Source organism: Somniosus microcephalus, chromosome 3, assembly GCF_052327205.1.
Source record: "Somniosus microcephalus isolate GS21.2 chromosome 3, FLI_Smic_1.0, whole genome shotgun sequence".
Lineage (NCBI taxonomy): Eukaryota > Metazoa > Chordata > Chondrichthyes > Squaliformes > Somniosidae > Somniosus > Somniosus microcephalus.
This window is the reverse complement of record NC_140989.1, coordinates 365681863-365698765: the sequence shown is the minus strand read 5'-3', so window position 1 is coordinate 365698765 and position 16903 is coordinate 365681863. Positions and strand designations below refer to the sequence as shown.

The 16903-nt window shown below is 47.9% G+C and overlaps 2 protein-coding genes across 3 annotated transcripts in view; one reads left to right on the top strand and one right to left on the bottom strand.

Annotated features, from left to right (window-relative positions):
* Positions 1 to 10410, bottom strand: part of dnai3 (dynein axonemal intermediate chain 3) — a 207328-nt gene extending 196918 nt beyond the window's left edge. The window contains exon 1 of the mRNA XM_085983542.1: positions 10373 to 10410. Coding sequence (XP_085839668.1) covers positions 10373 to 10378 — 6 coding nt within the window. The 5' untranslated portion in view covers positions 10379 to 10410. The remainder of the gene's footprint in view (positions 1 to 10372) is intronic.
* Positions 10411 to 15236: 4826 nt separating this feature from the next.
* Positions 15237 to 16903, top strand: part of LOC147122402 (mucolipin-3-like) — an 88500-nt gene continuing 86833 nt past the window's right edge. The window contains exon 1 of one of the 2 annotated variants that reach the window (XM_085983538.1): positions 15237 to 15565. Coding sequence is in view for 1 of the 2 variants with exons in the window: in XM_085983537.1 (XP_085839663.1) it covers positions 15742 to 15823 (82 nt within the window). In the remaining variant the exon portion in view is untranslated. Of the gene's footprint in view, positions 15566 to 15722; positions 15824 to 16903 lie in introns of those variants that run through there. The other variant, XM_085983537.1, reaches the window with a different exon arrangement.

The following is a 16903-nucleotide window of genomic DNA, read 5'->3' as shown; positions in this document are numbered from 1 at the left end:
ACATTACCTAGATTGGATCAATTCAGATTTCACCTCTACTTGCTTAGAATTGCAGTGAAAAGGGTGACTATTGATAACACACAGAAATGGAAAAGCAAAATGCTGGAAATCTGAAATAAAAGCAGAAAATGCTGGGAATACTCAGCAAGTCAGGCAGCATCTGTGGAGAGAGAAACAGAGTTAACGGGCTAGAAATTTGGCTCCTTTGTTCCTGCCATTAGCGCCTCCGGGGGTTGCTAACGGGGCGCAAAGGGCTTATCGCCCTGGGGGGGGCGAAAAAATCACTGCGGCCCCTTTTACCGCCCCATGGCAGAAATTCGGCTGCGCCCCGCAAGGCTGCCGCAGACGGTATCAGTGCCAGCCTCGCAGGTCGCGAACCGGGCCGACCTCTGCTCGCGGGGCGGTATTTAAAGCGGAGGTGCAACCGCGACCCGTGCCGCCATTTTCTTTATTTGGCCGAACGCCAGGTCGGCCCTCCGCGGGTGGGCCGTGTCGTGGTCCTGGCCGCCATCACGCAGCCGGGCACCGCGTCATGGTGCCGGGCTGCGGCCGCGGCACCACGCCACCCTGGTGGCCTCGTGTGGGTCCTCGGAGGCCCTGCAGAGTGTGCAGCGGCCCTCCCCTCTAACTGAAGGGGAGGGGCGTTGAAACGCGGCAGTGATCTGCGGAGCCTCCACGGAGCGCTGCCGATCGGGCCCCGACAACGCCTTGGTTACCGCCCCACCAAGAGGTGGAGCTCCTGAGATTGCACTCCATTTCCTGAGCAGGGCGGTAAGCCGAATTTAACGGCCGGGGCAGTACTTCTGCGCTGGGCACCAAATGTCCAGCCTTAATTTTGCGCCCAATGTTTCGGGTCGATGACCTTTCGTCAGAACTGGAAAAAGTTAGAGATGGAACAGGTTTTTAAGCAGGTGCAGGGGCAGGGAGAGGGGGGAGGGGAGGAAAGAACAAAAGGGAGGGTCTGTGATAGGATGGAAGGCAGGAGAGATTAAGAGACAAAAGGGATGATGGTGCAAGGCAAAAGGAGATGGTAATGGGACAAGTAAAGAAACAAAAGATAGGTCTGGAAGAGGTGTAAATGGGAATGGCAGAATCATCAACAGCTGCCATGTGAAAAGATAGGGGCCGAGGTTATGATCCGAAATTGTTGAACTCGATGTTGAGTCCGGAAGGCTGTAAAGTGCCTAATCGAAAGATGAGGTGCTGTTCTTCGAGCGTACGCTGAGCTTCGTTAGAACAGTGCAAGAGGCCGAGGACGGAGAGGTCTGAGTGGGAGTGGAGCGGAGAATTAAAGTGACATAGAAAGTACATAGAAATGGAAGCTTGCCACTGTTGACTTGGCTCCATTGGTTCCACTCTTGCCCCTGGGATGGGAGGCTGTGGGTTTGAATCCACATTGGCCCGGAATTTGTGGTCAACGGCGAAGCAAAGGTCTTTGCCACTGGCCCCGGAGTAAGCTTCGCCCGAGGATATGGTAGCATAGTGGCCATGTTACTGGACTAGTAATCCAGAGGCCGGGACTAATGATCCGTGAGACGTGAGTTCAAATCCCACTACGGCAGCTGGTGAATTTAAATACAGTTAATTAAATAAATCTGGAATGAAAAGCTAGTATCAGTAATGGTAACCATGAACCTATCAGATTGTTGTAAAAACTCATCTGGTTCACTAATGTAATTTAGGGAAGGAAATCTACTGTCTTTACCTGGTCTGGCCGATATGTGACTCCAGACCCACAGCAATGTGGTTGACTCTTAACTGCCCTCTGAAATGGCCTAGTGAGCCACTCAGTTGTAAAAATAACCACTACAAAGACTGCAGTGGTTCATGAAGGCAGCTCACCACCACCTTCTCGAGGGCAATTAGGGATGGGCAATAAATGCCGGCCTTGCCAGCGACGCTAACATCCTATGGATGAAGAATAAAAAAAAGATCGCACGATCTCTGTGTCGAGAATTTGGGGTTTTCCGACGGGTAATTCAAATCAAGTGGGAATCCCATAGTGCGAGCTGCTGTGACGTCTAAGCAGCCAATCAAAACGCAGAATTCTCGCGAACAAGCTCCTAAAATTCTCTTTTCAAAAAATGTTAGAGAGAGCAAAACAAAGGATTGGGGCTCTCATGTAGGGAAAAGGCAAACCTGAAATAAAGATGAACGAACTTTTAAAAAAAAATTAAAGTTTTTTTTAAAGTTTCTTAAAAATTTTAATTTTTATTAAAATGGATAAATATGACACTGCCCAAAACTGAAATGAGTTTTTCAGGGCCATAACCTTTGTTTAGCGGTCAATGCGCTGTTAAAACTTCAGTTACACCTAATCCATTTGGGTCTAACTGTTAGTGGGGAATTTAACAGCGGCGTTACTGTGGAAGAGTTGTAGTTTTCGACAGTTTCCCTGATTTGAGAGATTACACAGATTGCTGGCTCTGTGAAGTTGGTGGGGGGGGGGGCTGGAGGGGGTGCGGGGGAGACACGGCGCCGCAGCCTGTGCAACTGACAGGCCGCAACTTCGCAATTTTCGCGTTAGGCTGCGCGTGCACTAAATCCTGAAGTGGGCGTCAGTTTCAGAGGCGGAATGACGGCGGAAGCCGCCAGTTCGCTGTCATCGGGACCGCAAATACCGGCCCATTTCACAAACCTCCACTGTTTCTTCCTGCCCCAGTGCACTGATTTTTTGTCGCACATCTTTGTCTTCATCTGCAAATCCCTCCGTGCCCTTGCTCGGCCATACCTCTGCAACCTGTCCAGCTCTGCGTTCCAGCTTGCAACTCTGCTCTTCTCAGTCGGACATACTATGGATCTCACCTCAACCATTTGATGGCAGATCCTTCAGCCATCTTGGAAAGACACCTTCAGCTCTACGGAATTCTCACACTAAACCCTTCCACCTTGCTTCAGGTCTCCCCACCTTCAAATGCATTCTCAAAATCTACCTCTTCAAGTTTGCTTTCAGTTACCTCCCCATCTCTTCTCCAATTCCAGTTTGATGTTTGATTTTTCTCCTCTTGCAAAACTCCTTGTGACGTTTCAACATATTAAAAGCACTATAAGTATAAGCTATTGCTGTTGATTCTCTACTGCAGTATGGGAGTGCTGCATTGTCAGAGGTACCATCCCTTACCTTTGTTACCTCTAGACTTGGTTATTCCAACGCACTCCTGGCTGGCCTCCCACGTTCTACCCTACGCAAACTTGAGCTCATCCAAAACTTTGCTGCCCGTGTCCTCACTCGCACCAAGTCCCGTTCACCCATCACCAGCGTGCTCGCTGACCTACATTGGTTCCCAAATTTGTTTACCAATCCCTCCATGACCTCGCCTCTCCCTATCTCTTTAATCTCCTCCACCCTACAATTCCCCAAAATATCTGCGCTCTTCTACTTCTGGCCTCTTGCATATTCCCGATTTCCATCGCTCCACCATTGGCGGCCGTGCCTTCAGCTGCCTGGGCCCTAAACGCTGGAATTCCCTCCCTAAACCTGCCTCGACCACCCTTTCAGGCAGTGAGTTCCAGACCCCCACCACCCTCTGGGTGAAAAAAGTTCTCCTCAACTCCCCTCTAAACCTCCGACCAATTACTTTAAATCTCTGCCCCCTGGTTATTGACCTCTCTGCTAAGGGAAATAGGTCCTTCCTATCCACTCTATCTCGGCCCCTCGTAATTTTATACACCTCAATTTCCTCTGTTCCAAAGAAAACAACCAGAGTCTATCAGATCTTTCCTCATAGCTAAAATTCTCCAGTCCTGGCAACATCCTCGTAAATCTCCTCTGTAAAGTCCATGTCGGCTACATCAAACGCGCTACCCTCCTCGACCCTCCTTAATACCCCCTCAAAAAATGTAATCAAGTTAGTCAGACACGACCTTCCCTTAATAAATCCATGCTGACTGTCCTTGATTAATCCGTGCCTTTCTAAATGACAATTAATACTGTCCCTTGGAATTTTTTGAAATAATTTGCCCACCACCGAGGTTAGGCTGACTGGTCTGTAATTACTCAGTCTATTCCTTTCTCCCTTTTTAAACAAAGGTACCACGTTAGCAGTCCTCCAGTCCTCCGGCACCACACCTGTAGCCAGAGAGGATTGGAAAATGACGGTCAGAGAGTCCGCTAATTCCTCCCTTGCTTTTCAACAGCCTGGGACACATTTCATCCGGGCCTGGTGAATTATCTATTTTCAAAGATGCTAAACACCTTAATACTTCCTCTCTCACTATGTTTATCTCATCTAATATTTCACACTCCTCCTCCTTAACTATAATGTCTGCATCACTCCTCTCTTCCGTGAAGACAGATCCATTGGGCTGGATTTTCATTGAGGAGTCGGGACTACAACTTTCGGGGTTGTAGTCCCGCCTCCATTGATTTCTAGCCAACCCACGCGATTTAGACTTGATTGACCTTGTTGAGTCCACCCAGCGGGCTCAGCAGGCCAATTAACGGCCACCCGGCAACAGGTGACATCACAGACTGAAATTTCATCTGTCAAGACCTTTTGACAGATGAAATATCAGCGTTTCACAGCTGTTTGAAGCTGTCAAACACTGACAATCTGTATTCTAAGTTAATTCCTTCCTCTCAGGATGATTTAGAGATCTCCCCGGAACAGAAAGCAGAGGCTGCAATTTTTGACAGCTGGCGGCCATTCTGCTTTCTGTGCCGGTGAGATGAGGGACTCCCGAGACCGGAAGGAAGGAAGGCTGTAAAGGTAAGTAAAGGTATGTAAAACTTCTTTAAACACTTTACACACACCAAACACACTTACCTTTGCACTCATGCACCCATCACTCACCTGAACACCGGACATCTCGACCCCTCCAAGCCCTTCATCCCGACGGTCCGCCTCCTTTAACTTGGCGTGGTTTGGAGCCGTCGGGAATCCCACACTTCAACATTAAAAATAGGGATTAGGCTAAAAACTGCCTGTTAACTACCTGTTAACAGGCAGTTAATTGGCACTAATCCCCTTCCCGCCTCGGGGACGCGGGTCCCAGTGTGGGGCGGGTACCCGCCTCCTTTGAAACTGGCATGGAGGCGGGTTGGGGGCGGGATGGGTTCGTGCCCCCCGATTTCAGGATTTTAACCCCTCACATGCCTCCAATCCCGCCTCCATGGCCCAATGAAAACCCTGCCCAAAGTATTCATTAAGCAGGGTCCATCTCCTCTAAAACAACAACTTGCATTTATACAGCGCCTTTAACATACAAAAACAGAATTTGACGCCGAGCCACATAAGGAGATATCAGGCCGGATGACAAAAAGCTTAGTCAAAGAGGCAGGTTTTAAAGAGCACCTTAAAGTAGAAGAGAGAGATAGAGAGGTGGAGAGGTTTAGGGGAGGTGGAGGAAATTTCAGAGCTTAGGGTCCAGGCAGCTGAAGGCACGGCCACCAATGGTGGAGCGAAGCAAATTCTTGATGCGCAAGAGGCCAGAATTGGAGGAGTGCAGAGATCTCGGTGGGTTGTAGGAAATGTATGAACTACAGAAGTTGTTCATCCCAGTTTGGCATAAAAGTAAAACAAAAAAGGTGACTCAACCGTGGGTAACAAGGGAAATTAGGGATAGCATAAGATCCAAGGAGAGGACATACAAATTGGCCAGAAAAAGCAATAATCCTGAGGATTGGGAGCAGTTTAGGATTCAACAAAGGAGGACAAAGGGATTAATTAAGAAAGGGAAAATAGAATATGAGAGTAAGCTTGCAGGGAACATAAAAACTGACTGTAAAAGCTTTTATAGATATGTGAAGAGAAAAAGATTGGTGAAGTCAAGCGTAGGTCCCTTGCAGTCAGAATCGGGGGAGTTTATAATGTGGAACAAAGAAATGGCCGAACAACTAAAGACATATTTTGGTTCTGTCATCACAAAGGAGGACACAAATAACCTCCCAGAAATACCGGGGAACATAGGGTCTGATGAAAGGGTGGAACTGAAAGAAATCAGTATTTGTAGTGAAATGGTGTTAGGAAAATAGGACTGAAGGCCGATAAATCCCCAGGGCCTGATAATCTACATCCCAGGGTACTTAAGGAAGTGGCCCTAGAAATAGTAGATGCATTGCTGGTCATCTTCCAGAACTCGATAGACTCTGGAACAGTACCCATGGATTGGAGGGTAGCTAATGTTACCCCACTATTCAAAAAAGGTGGCAGAGAAAAAGCGGGGAATTATAGACCGGTAAGCCTGACATCGGTAGTGGGGAAAATGCTAGAGTCCATTATAAAAGATGTAATAGCAGAGCACTTGGAAAGCAGTGACAGGATCGGACAAAGTCAACATGGATTTACAAAAGGTAAATCATGCTTGACTAATCTACTGGAATTTTTTGAGGCTGTAACTGGTAAAATAGATAAGGGAGAACCAGTGGATGTGGTGTATTTGGACTTTCAGAAGGCTTTCGATAAGGTCCCGCAAAAGAGATTAGCGTGCAAAATTAAGGCACATGGGATTGGGGGCAAGGTATTGACTTGGATAGAGAACTGGTTGGCAGACAGAAAGCAAAGGGTTGGAATAAACCGGTCGTTTTCTAAGTGGCAGGCAGTGACTAGTGGGGTACCGCAAGGATCGGCCCTAGGACCCCAGCTGTTAACAATATATATTAATGATCTGGACGAGGGAATTGGATGTAATATCTCCAAATTTGCAGACGACACAAAGCTGGGTGGGAGGGTATGCTGCGAGGAGGATGTCATGAAACTCCAGTACAATTTGGACAGGTTAGGTGATTGGGCAGAAACATGGCAAATGCACTATAATGTGGATAAATGTGAGGTTATCCACTTTGGTGGCAAAAACAGGAAGGCACATTATTATTTGAATGGCAATAGGTTGGGAGAAGGGGAAGTGCAAAGAGACCTGGGTGTTCTTGTGCACCAGTCGCTGAAGGTAAGCATGCAGGTGCAGCAGGCGGTTAAGAAGGCAAATAGTATGTTGGCCTTCGTAGCAAGAGGGTTCGAGTACAGGAACAAGGATGTCTTGCTACAGTTGTACAGGGCCTTGGTGAGACTGCACCTTGAGTATTGTGTGCAGTATTGGTCGCCTTATCTGAGGAAGGACGTTCTTGCCATGGAAGGAGTGCAGCGAAGATTCACCAGGCTGATACCTGGGATGGCAGGAATGACGTATGAGGAGAGATTGTGTCGATTGGGCTTATACTCACTGGAGTTTAGAAGATTGAGAGGGGATCTCATCGAAACCTATAAAATTCTGTCAGGCCTAGACAGACTAGATGCAGGAAGGATGTTCCCGATGGTCGGGGAGTCCAGAACCAGGGGTCATAGTCTAAGGATAAGGGGTAGGACATTTAGGACTGAAAGGAGGAGGAATTTCTTCACCCAGAGAGTGGTGAACCTGTGGAATTCTCTGCCACAGAGGGCGGTGGAGGCCAGTTCATTAAATATATTCAGGAAAGAGTTGGATATATTTCTTAAGGCTAAAGGGATCAAGGGATATGGGGAGAAGGCAGGGACAGGGAACTGAATTTGAATGATCAGCCATGATCTCATTGAATGGCGGAGCAGGCTCGAAGGGCCGAATGGCCTACTCCTGCTCCTATCTTCTATGTTTCTATGTTTCCCTTTAAGCTGCGTGGCTGCCTGGCCATGTGGCCGCTCAGCTCTCTGGACCTCCCGCGCAGCCGACTCGTCGGCTTATCAAGGGGAAAAAACCATGCATGTGCGCTATTTTGAATGGGCCGCACACTCAAAAATAATTAACAGGAACATTGGTTGTAGGGCTGTAGGTTGTAGGCACATTGGTTGTAGGAGGCTACAGAGATAGGGAGGGGGCAAGGCCATGGAGGGATTTGAAAACAAGGATGAGAATTTTAAAGTCCAGGTGTTGGTGGACCGGGAGCCAGTGTAGGTCAGCGAGCACAGGGGGTGATGGGTGAACGGGACTGGGTGTGAGTTAGGACACGGGGCAGTGAGCACAGGGGGTGATGGGTGACCAGGACTCGGTGCGAGTTAGGACACGGGGCAGTGAGCACAGGGGGTGATGGGTGAACGGGACTGGGTGTGAGTTAGGACATGGGGCAGTGAGCACAGGGGGTGATGGGTGAACGGGACTGGGTGTGAGTTAGGACACGGGGCAGTGAGCACAGGGGGTGATGGGTGAACGGGACTGGGTGTGAGTTAGGACACGGGGCAGTGAGCACAGGGGGTGATGGGTCAACGGGACTGGGTGTGAGTTAGGACATGGGGCAGTGAGCACAGGGGGTGATGGGTGAACGGGACTGGGTGTGAGTTAGGACACGGGGCAGTGAGCACAGGGGGTGGTGGGTGACCGGGACTGGGTGTGAGTTAGGACACGGGGCAGTGAGCACAGGGGGTGATGGGTGACCGGGACTGGGTGTGAGTTAGGACATGGGGCAGTGAGCACAGGGGGTGCTGGGTGAACGGGACTCTGTGCGAGTTAGGACACAGGTCAACAGAGTTTGGGATGAGCTCAAGTTTACGAAGGGTGCAATCCATTAATACATAATGGCCCAGGAATTCAGGTCGGGGGCTTCCCGCGGGTGCAAGCCTCCGACCTGCACTTACCTAGCGCGCCAGCCGTTGAGCTGTGGGCCCGCATGGGATTCCGATCCTGAGCCTCCTCCAACTGCCGGCGCGCAGTGCTTGCGTATCCCAGGGGCGCAGTTAGTTCAAAGCGTCCCCTGGGATCACGTGGGCCATGGGGAGCCAATGGTAGCAGGGAATGCTTCATTCATAAATTTGACAGGAAGAGCTGTCAAACCTATAAATACTATAAGCCCCAAAACATCATTAAATCTTCAAATAAATTTTTAAAAAACATCACATTTTTAAAATAACTATAAATTACATGAAATAACTATTTTAAACAATAATTTAAAATTTTGAAAAAATTAATTACAGTTTCTAATGGGGCTAAAAATAAACTTACCTTTCTTTAAAGTATTTAAAAATAATAAACCTGTGGAAAAAATGTTTTAATTTTAATTAATTCACCACTTACCTTGTTAAAAGCAGGCCTTGCGACTGTTTTTTAAAAGTGTAACTGCTGGAGACTTACCCTCCCGGAGAAATCTGCAAAAAAAATGTAAGTTCGATGCGCACGCGCTGCCTCTCCGGCGCAAGCGTTCCACCCCTGAACCCCTTCTTTCAGGGGAACGGAAGTTCCGGTTTCCCGCGCATGCGCAGTGCATGCAGGAAACCGGCACTTTCGTTGGGCCTACACGTGAGTACCCAGTGCGTACTCACCCGTGGGGACCCGAATTTCTGGGCCATTACACTTAACATGACATTGTGTTGGATTGAAACAATTAGTTTACATATATAAACGACTAAAATGCATAATTAGTCTCTTATATTACGTTTGCATCAGCTTCAATTTCTTTCCTGAAACAGAGTAGAATCCCACTGGGGGAGACAAAGGGTGGAGGCACCTGTCGTTTGGCCAGAAATGGTTTCTATCAGACGGTTGTGGGTTCAAGTCCCGCTCCAGGGACTTGAGCACATAAAGCTAGGCCGACACTCCAGTGCAGTACTGAGGGAGTGCTGCACTGTCAGAGGGGCAGTACTGAGGGAGTGCTGCACTGTCGGAGGGGCAGTACTGAGGGAGTGCTGCACTGTCGGAGGGGCAGTACTGAGGGATCGCTGCACTGTCGGAGGGGCAGTACTGAGGGAGCGCTGCACTGTCGGAGGGGCAGTACTGAGGGAGTGCTGCACTGTCGGAGGAACAGTACTGAGGGAGCGCTGCACTGTCGGAGGGTCAGTACTGAGGGAGCGCTGCACCGTCGGAGGGGCAGTACTGAGGGAGCGCCGCACTGTCGGAGGGGCAGTACTGAGGGAGCGCTGCACCGTCGGAGGGGCAGTACTGAGGGAGCGCTGCACTGTCGGAGGGGCAGTACTGAGGGAGCGCTGCACTGTCGGAGGGGCAGTACTGAGGGAGCGCTGCACTGTCGGAGGTGCCGACTTTCGGGTGAGATGTTAAACCGAGGCCCCGTCTGACCTCTCAGATGAACGTAAAAGATCCCACGGTCACTATTTGGAAGAAGAGCAGGGTGTCCTGGGCCAATATTTATCCCTCAACCAACATATCAAAAAACAGATGATCCGGTCATTATCACATTGCTGCTTGTGGGAGCTTGCTGTGCACAAATTGGCTGACACGTTTCCCACATTACAACAGTGACCACACCTCAAAAACAAAGTACTACATTGGCTGTAAAGCACTCTGGGACGTCCTGAGGTTTGTGAAAGGCGCTATAGAAATGCAAGTCTTTCTTTCTTTCTATTCGCTTTTTCAATCTCAGAATACGACAAGTCAGGTTTGTTTTATAAATCTACATTTCTGCAGCAGCTGTTGAAAGCCCCGGGACCAAGGGCCGGGTTTGGATCGGATCACTTACACTCATGCTGGACTCGATGCGGTTTTGCTGCCGGTTTGTTGTCTCTCAGACTCTTCCGGCGTCCTCCGTTTCCAGGGCCGTTGCTAGGAAGCGCCGGAAGACCCGGGTGATTGACAGGCGCCGCAGCCAATGGCAGCCCCGCTTGCGGGGGGAGGGAGGCCAGCAGGCGCTCCATTCCCAGCTGGAGGCACTCAGCAGGTCAGGCGCGGCACAGGAGTATTTTAAGACAAAAAATTTGACACCGAGCCAATAAGGGTAAATTATGGCAGGTGCTTGGTCACAGCAGTAGGTTTTAAGGAGCGTCTTAAAGGAGGAAAGAGATAGAGAGACGGAGAAACATAGAAGATAGGAGCAGGAGTGGGCCATTCAGTGAGATCATGGCTGATCATCCAAATTCAGTACCCTGTCCCTGCTTTCTCCCTATATTCCTTGATCCCTTTAGCCTTAAGTAATATATCCAACTCCTTCTTGAATATATTTAATGAATTGGCCTCTACTGCCTTCTGTGGTAGAGAATTCCACAGGTTCACCACTCTCTGGGTGAAGAAATTCCTCCTCATCTCTGTCCTAAATGGCTTACCCCTTATCTTTAGACTGCGACCCCTGGTTCTGGACTCCCCGGCCATCGGGTACATCCTTCCTGCATCTAGTCTGTCCAGTCCTGTTAGAATTTTATAAGTTTCAATGAGATCCCCTCTCATTCTTCTAAACTCCAGCGAGTATAAGCCCAATCGATCCAATCTATCCTCATACATCATTCCTGCCATCCCAGGTATCAGTCTGGTGAATCTTCGCTGCACTCCCTCCATGGCAAGAACATCCTTCCTCAGATAAGGCGACCAAAACTGCACACAATACTCAAGGTGTGGTCTCACCAAGGCCTTGTACAGCTGCAGCAAGACATCCTTGTTCCTGTAATCGAATCCTCTCGCTATGAAGGTCAACATACCATTTGCCTTCTTAACCGCCTACTGCACCTGCATGCTTACCTTCAGCGACTGGTGCACAAGGACACCCAGGTCTCGTTACACTTCCCCTTCTCCCAATCTATTGCCGTTGAGATAATCTGCCTTCCTGTTTTTGTCACCAAAGTGGATAACCTCGCATTTATCCACATTATACTGCATCTGCCATGCATCTGCCCAATCACCCAACAGCTGCCTACCAATGTTCCCTGGAACAACAACAACTTGTATTTATATAGCACCTTTAACTAAGTAAAACGTCCCAAGGTGCTTCACAGGAGTATTTTAAGACACTTCAGAGACTTAAGCACATAAAGCTAGGCTGATACTCCAGTGCCGTGCTGAGGGAGTGCTGCATTGTCGGAGGTGCCGTCTTTCAGATGAGATGTTGAAGCGAGGCCTCGTCTGCTCTCTCAGGTGCAGGTTAGAGATCCCAAGGCACTATTTCGAAGAAGAGCAGGGGGAGTTATCCCTGGGGCCAATATTTATCCCTCAACCAAGGTAACAAAAACAGATTATCTGGTGATTATCACATTGCTGTTTGTGGGAGCTTGCTGTGCGCAAATTGGTGTTGCCGCGTTTCCTACATTACAACAGTGACTACACATCATTGGCTGTAAAGCACTTTGGGACGTCTGGTGGTTGTGAAAAATGCTGTATAAATGCAAGTCTTTCTTTCTTTCACCCTAGTGCAGTCCAAATGTCTCGGGTGACTGTCTGTGTGGAGTTTGCACATTCTCCCCGTGTTTGCGTGGGTTTCCTCTGGGTGCTCCGGTTTCCTCCCACAGTCCAAAGATGTGCGGGTTAGGTTGATTGGCCATGATAAAAATTGGCCCTTAGTGTTAGAGGGGATTAAATATGTGGGGTTATGGGGTTATGGGAATAGGGCTTGGGTGGGATGCCTGTCGGTGTAGGGACCGGGTGCTAGGGTTTGGATGATCAGCCATGATCTCGAATGGCGGAGCAGGCTCGAAGGGCCGAATGGCCTACTCCTGCTCCTAGTTTCTATGTTTCTATGTTTCTATGTAAATCCTAACCACTTGCCGCGTAAAAATGTTTTTCCTCATGTCGCCTCTGGTTCTTTTGCCAATCACCTGAAATCTATGCCCTCTGGTTAGCGATTCTGCAGCCATACCGAAAAGGAACTCGCTACCACAGGGAGTGGTTGAGGCGAATAGTATAGGTGCATTTAAGGGGAAGCTGGATAAACACGTGAGGGAGAAAGGAATAGAAGGAAATGTCGATAGGGTGAGATGAAGAGGGGTGGGATGAGGCTGGTGTGGAGCACAGACCCCGGCACGGAGCTGTTGGGCCGAACGGCCTGTTTCTGTGCTGTACATTCTGTGTAATGTAAAAAAGAGTGACATTTATATAGCGCCTTTCATGTCCACAAGATGACCCAAAGCGTTTTACAGCCAATGAAGTACTTTTTGAAGTGTAGTCACTGTTGTAATGTAGGTGATATGGCAGCCAATTTGCACACAGCAAGCTCCCACAAACAGCAATGTGATAATGACCAGATCATCTATTTTAGTGATGTTGGTCGAGGGATCAATATTTGCCTGGCGGGAGCTCCCTTGCTCTTCTTTGAAATAATGTCACGGGATCATTTACATCCACCCGCGAGGGCCTCGGTTTAACCACTCGTCTGAAAGACAGCACCTCCGACAGTGCAGCACTCCCTCAGTATTGCACTGAAGTGTCAGCCTGGATTATGTGCTGAAGTGGGGCTTTGAACCATAGAACCTTCTAGGACTCAGAGGCAAGAGTGCTACCGACTGAGCCGCAAACCCATGTGACTGAGGCCCACTCTACTTCCTACATCCTATTGGGAGCCCGTCAGGCAGCGTACAACTGAAGTCTAATGGCCGCCAGTTTTTCTGCCTGCTGTGAAATATGGCTGCATATCTATTCCCGGCCCGAATGGAAATGATTGGTTCATTCCCCCGTCAACCATGCCTAGAGACCGCACTGCTGTGACTGGGATTGATGTTATGCCCATAATCTGTAATGCGTAACTATCCTCCACTGGCTGCATCTTGCTGGAGAAATAATCCTGCTTTTATCGGGAGACTTTGCTGCAGTTTTGGTCATGAGTTCCATTTGTTGGAGTTGGTAGTGACCCTTTTTAAATAGACTCTGTAAGTAGACTTTGTTTGCTATTCTTACAGGGCTTGACAGAGTAGATGCAGCGAGGATGTTTTCCCCTGGCTGGGGAGTCTAGAACCAGGGGGTCACAGTCTCAGAATAAGGGGTCGGCCATTTAGGACTGAGATGAGGAGGAATTTCTTCACTCGGAGGGTGGTGAATCTTTGAAATTCTCTACCCCAGAGGGCTGTGGAGGCTCAGTCATTGAGTATATTCAAGACAGAGAGCGATAGATTTTTGAATATTAAGGGAATCAAGGGATATGGGGATAGTGCAGGTAAGTGGAGATGAGGTAGATGATCAGATTGAATGGCGGAGCAGACTCGAGGGGCCAAATGGCCGACTCTGATCCTATTTCCTACGTTCTTATGCTGTAAAATACACTGTTTGCTGTGAGACCTGCCGTAAGTCCCGCCCCACCGCCAACTCATTGGCTAACACATCTGGTCAAAGATAGCAGGTGGAAGGGGCTTCTAGCCCCAAGTGTTCACTGAATTCCTGTAGAAAACAGGTGGCACGTATCATTTTAAGCCTCCATTGCCTTGCTGCCTGCCCATCTTAGATTTTCCATTCACTGCATACCAATCCATTCTCTGTGTACTATATATACAACGCACACTTTTAATCAGTTACAGCTAGTTTGCATTTATCTGGCCATTTGCCAAAGTTGATCATAATCTTTTTGCTGCATCCTATTTTCACTGTTGTCTGTGTTTTAATATGCTCAGCAAATTTAACCAGTTTATGCCTGGCACCTGGGTCATTACTACCAATTACAAACAACAGAACAATAATGATTATTTCGCCTGTATACCCATGTTCCGCCCTCTCTCGCTGTGGCATTTTAAAGTGAATCAGCTATTAACTAGCCATAATTAGATGTACTTTTCTTTTGATGGTGGAAGGAAGCCACTATTATTTGTTTACGATGTGGGCATTGCATTTATTGCCCATCAGAAAGTGGCGGTGAGCCACCATTTCAGAGTCAACCACATTGACCAAGTAAGGGCAGCAGATTTCCTTCCTTAGGAGACATTAGTGAACTAGATGGGTTCTGTTACAACAATCATGGTCACTGACGTAATAAAACTCACTACGTGCTTGGTTTGAGTATAAAGCAAGGCTTTAATCAACTTGTTTCAGAACATGGAGGTCTAGTTGTACTTCACTAGTTCCCTGTCTTACAAAATGTCCCTGGATAGCTGGGGCCGACGCCCGAGTATTTATACTCCTTGGACGGCGCCACCCGCTGGCCGTCCAGCGTTATTTCACGAGTAGTTTCCTTGAATGGTGAGATTTATAACAGGAATCATTTTTAAAAATTCTTTATTCAAGTACAACAGTACTTATACAACTCATCAATTACAAAGTAAATCCATTGACCACAATAAGAAAAGAATAAAGCCTTAAAAAACAGCTTTATGGTTAATATAAATGCAATGATAAATTTTTACAAATAAATCAATAATATTTACAGTACAAACTACCACTATATTTCAATAAACCAAGAAAAAAAACCTGTATCACACCAGTCCTACGTGCATCATTTACCTATTCAATTGTAGGTTGTGGTCACCATTACTGGTACTAGCTTTTTATTCCAGATTTATTTGAAATTCCCTTCAGTTGCCTTAAGTGGGATTAGAACTCACATCTTTGATAACCAGCTGGATTAACTAGCAACCAGTAACACAACCACTAATGCTACGGAACCACCCCCTCTTGCATAAAGGCAAAAGTGCGTGGTAGGTTGAGGGACAAAGACGCGTGATGGGCAAGTCATAAGATGGAAATGCTGATCTTTCAGCCTGAACAGGGGGATGTGCATTTTTGCAACATTTGCTGGGTCTGATTTCGGATTTGCAGCATTTTGAAACCTGCCGCTGTTTTGAGCTGTGGGATGCCCAGGATTGATTGACAGGCCTGTCAGTGTGACGCCCGCATTCATTGCAGCTCGCCCTGGTTTCAGGAGCGGAGGGGAGCGAGTCCTGGGTTCTGGACATGTAGCTGTGCTTAATCAACCGGGGCACTTGCAGCGTCAACACCTTTCCCCCCCCCGTTGCACAGGAGCCAGCGGCAGGTGAGTCCCTTCTTGTATTAGGCAAAAGGGTGGGTTAAATCGTGAGTGCATTTAGGTTAATGAGAGCCTCGTTGACCTCAGGGCAGTGTTGTCATTTGCAGAATGCTAGTTTCGACAGTGGGCGGGGTATAAAATCAATTGCAGTTTTATTTTTCCTCTTGTAAATATCAAATGACATGGAAACCGCAGCAAGGAAGCCCACGGGGTGTGAAATGCAGTGTTTGCCTGTGTGTTCGTCCTCCTCTGGCAAGGAGCAAGGTCGGTTGTTCATTTTAAATCCGCTTTACCAGCCAGGAGACAGTTGATCTAGAAATAAGCTTGGATGCATTATTTATCCATTGAGGTGGGAAGTGTCATTTAAAGGTAGTTACCCCATTCTTAAAAATATTTCGAGTTGTGGAACTCGACCAAAATTGCTTCCTTCCCACAACACTTGACTAAATTGGATTATTGTAATGAAGTTTGAATGCAAGTTGATCTTTTGAAACCAGTTTCCTGGAGTCGGTCCCAATTAAATCTGTTGTGCGAAAATGGTACAAAATTATTTAAGTCTGAATATAAACACATCTTAAGGATGAGCTCATGTGATGCCTGTTCTGGTATATATGCAGGTTTGCCTTCAGGAACCCGAAAGTGTGCAGTCCAAATCCAGTTTAAAGTACCTCGCCTGGAAGGGGTCTCCACGCAGGCTTTAGCACTCGAATCATAGAAATTTACAGCACAGAAGGAGGCCAGTCGGCCCATCGTGTCCGTGCTGGCCGACAAAGAGCTCTCCAGCCTAATCCCACTTTCCAGCTCTTGGTCCGTAGCCCTGTAGGTTACGGCACTTCAAGGGCATATCCAAGTACTGTTTAAATGTGATGAGGGTTTCTGCCTCTACCACCCTTTCAGGCAGTGAGTTCCAGACCCCCACCACCCTCTGGGTGAAAAAGGTTCTCCTCCACTCCCCTCTAATCCTTTGACCAATTACTTTAAATCTCTGCCCCCTGGTTATTGACCCTTCTGCTAAGGAAAATATGTCCTTCCTATCCACTCTATCTGGGCCCCTCATAATTTTATACACCTCAATTAAGTCTCCCCTCAGCCTCCTCTGTTCCAAAGAAAACAACCCCAGCCAATCCAATCTTTCCTCATAGCTAAAATTCCCCAGCCCAGGCAACATCCTCGTAAATCTCCTCTGCACCCCCTCTAGTGCAATCACATCCTTCCTGTAATGTGATCAGAACTGCACGCAGTATTCTAACCAGTGTTTTATACAGTTCTACATAACCTCCCTGCTCTTATATTCTATGCCTCGGCTAATAAAGGCAAGTATCCCGTATGCCTTCTTAACCACCT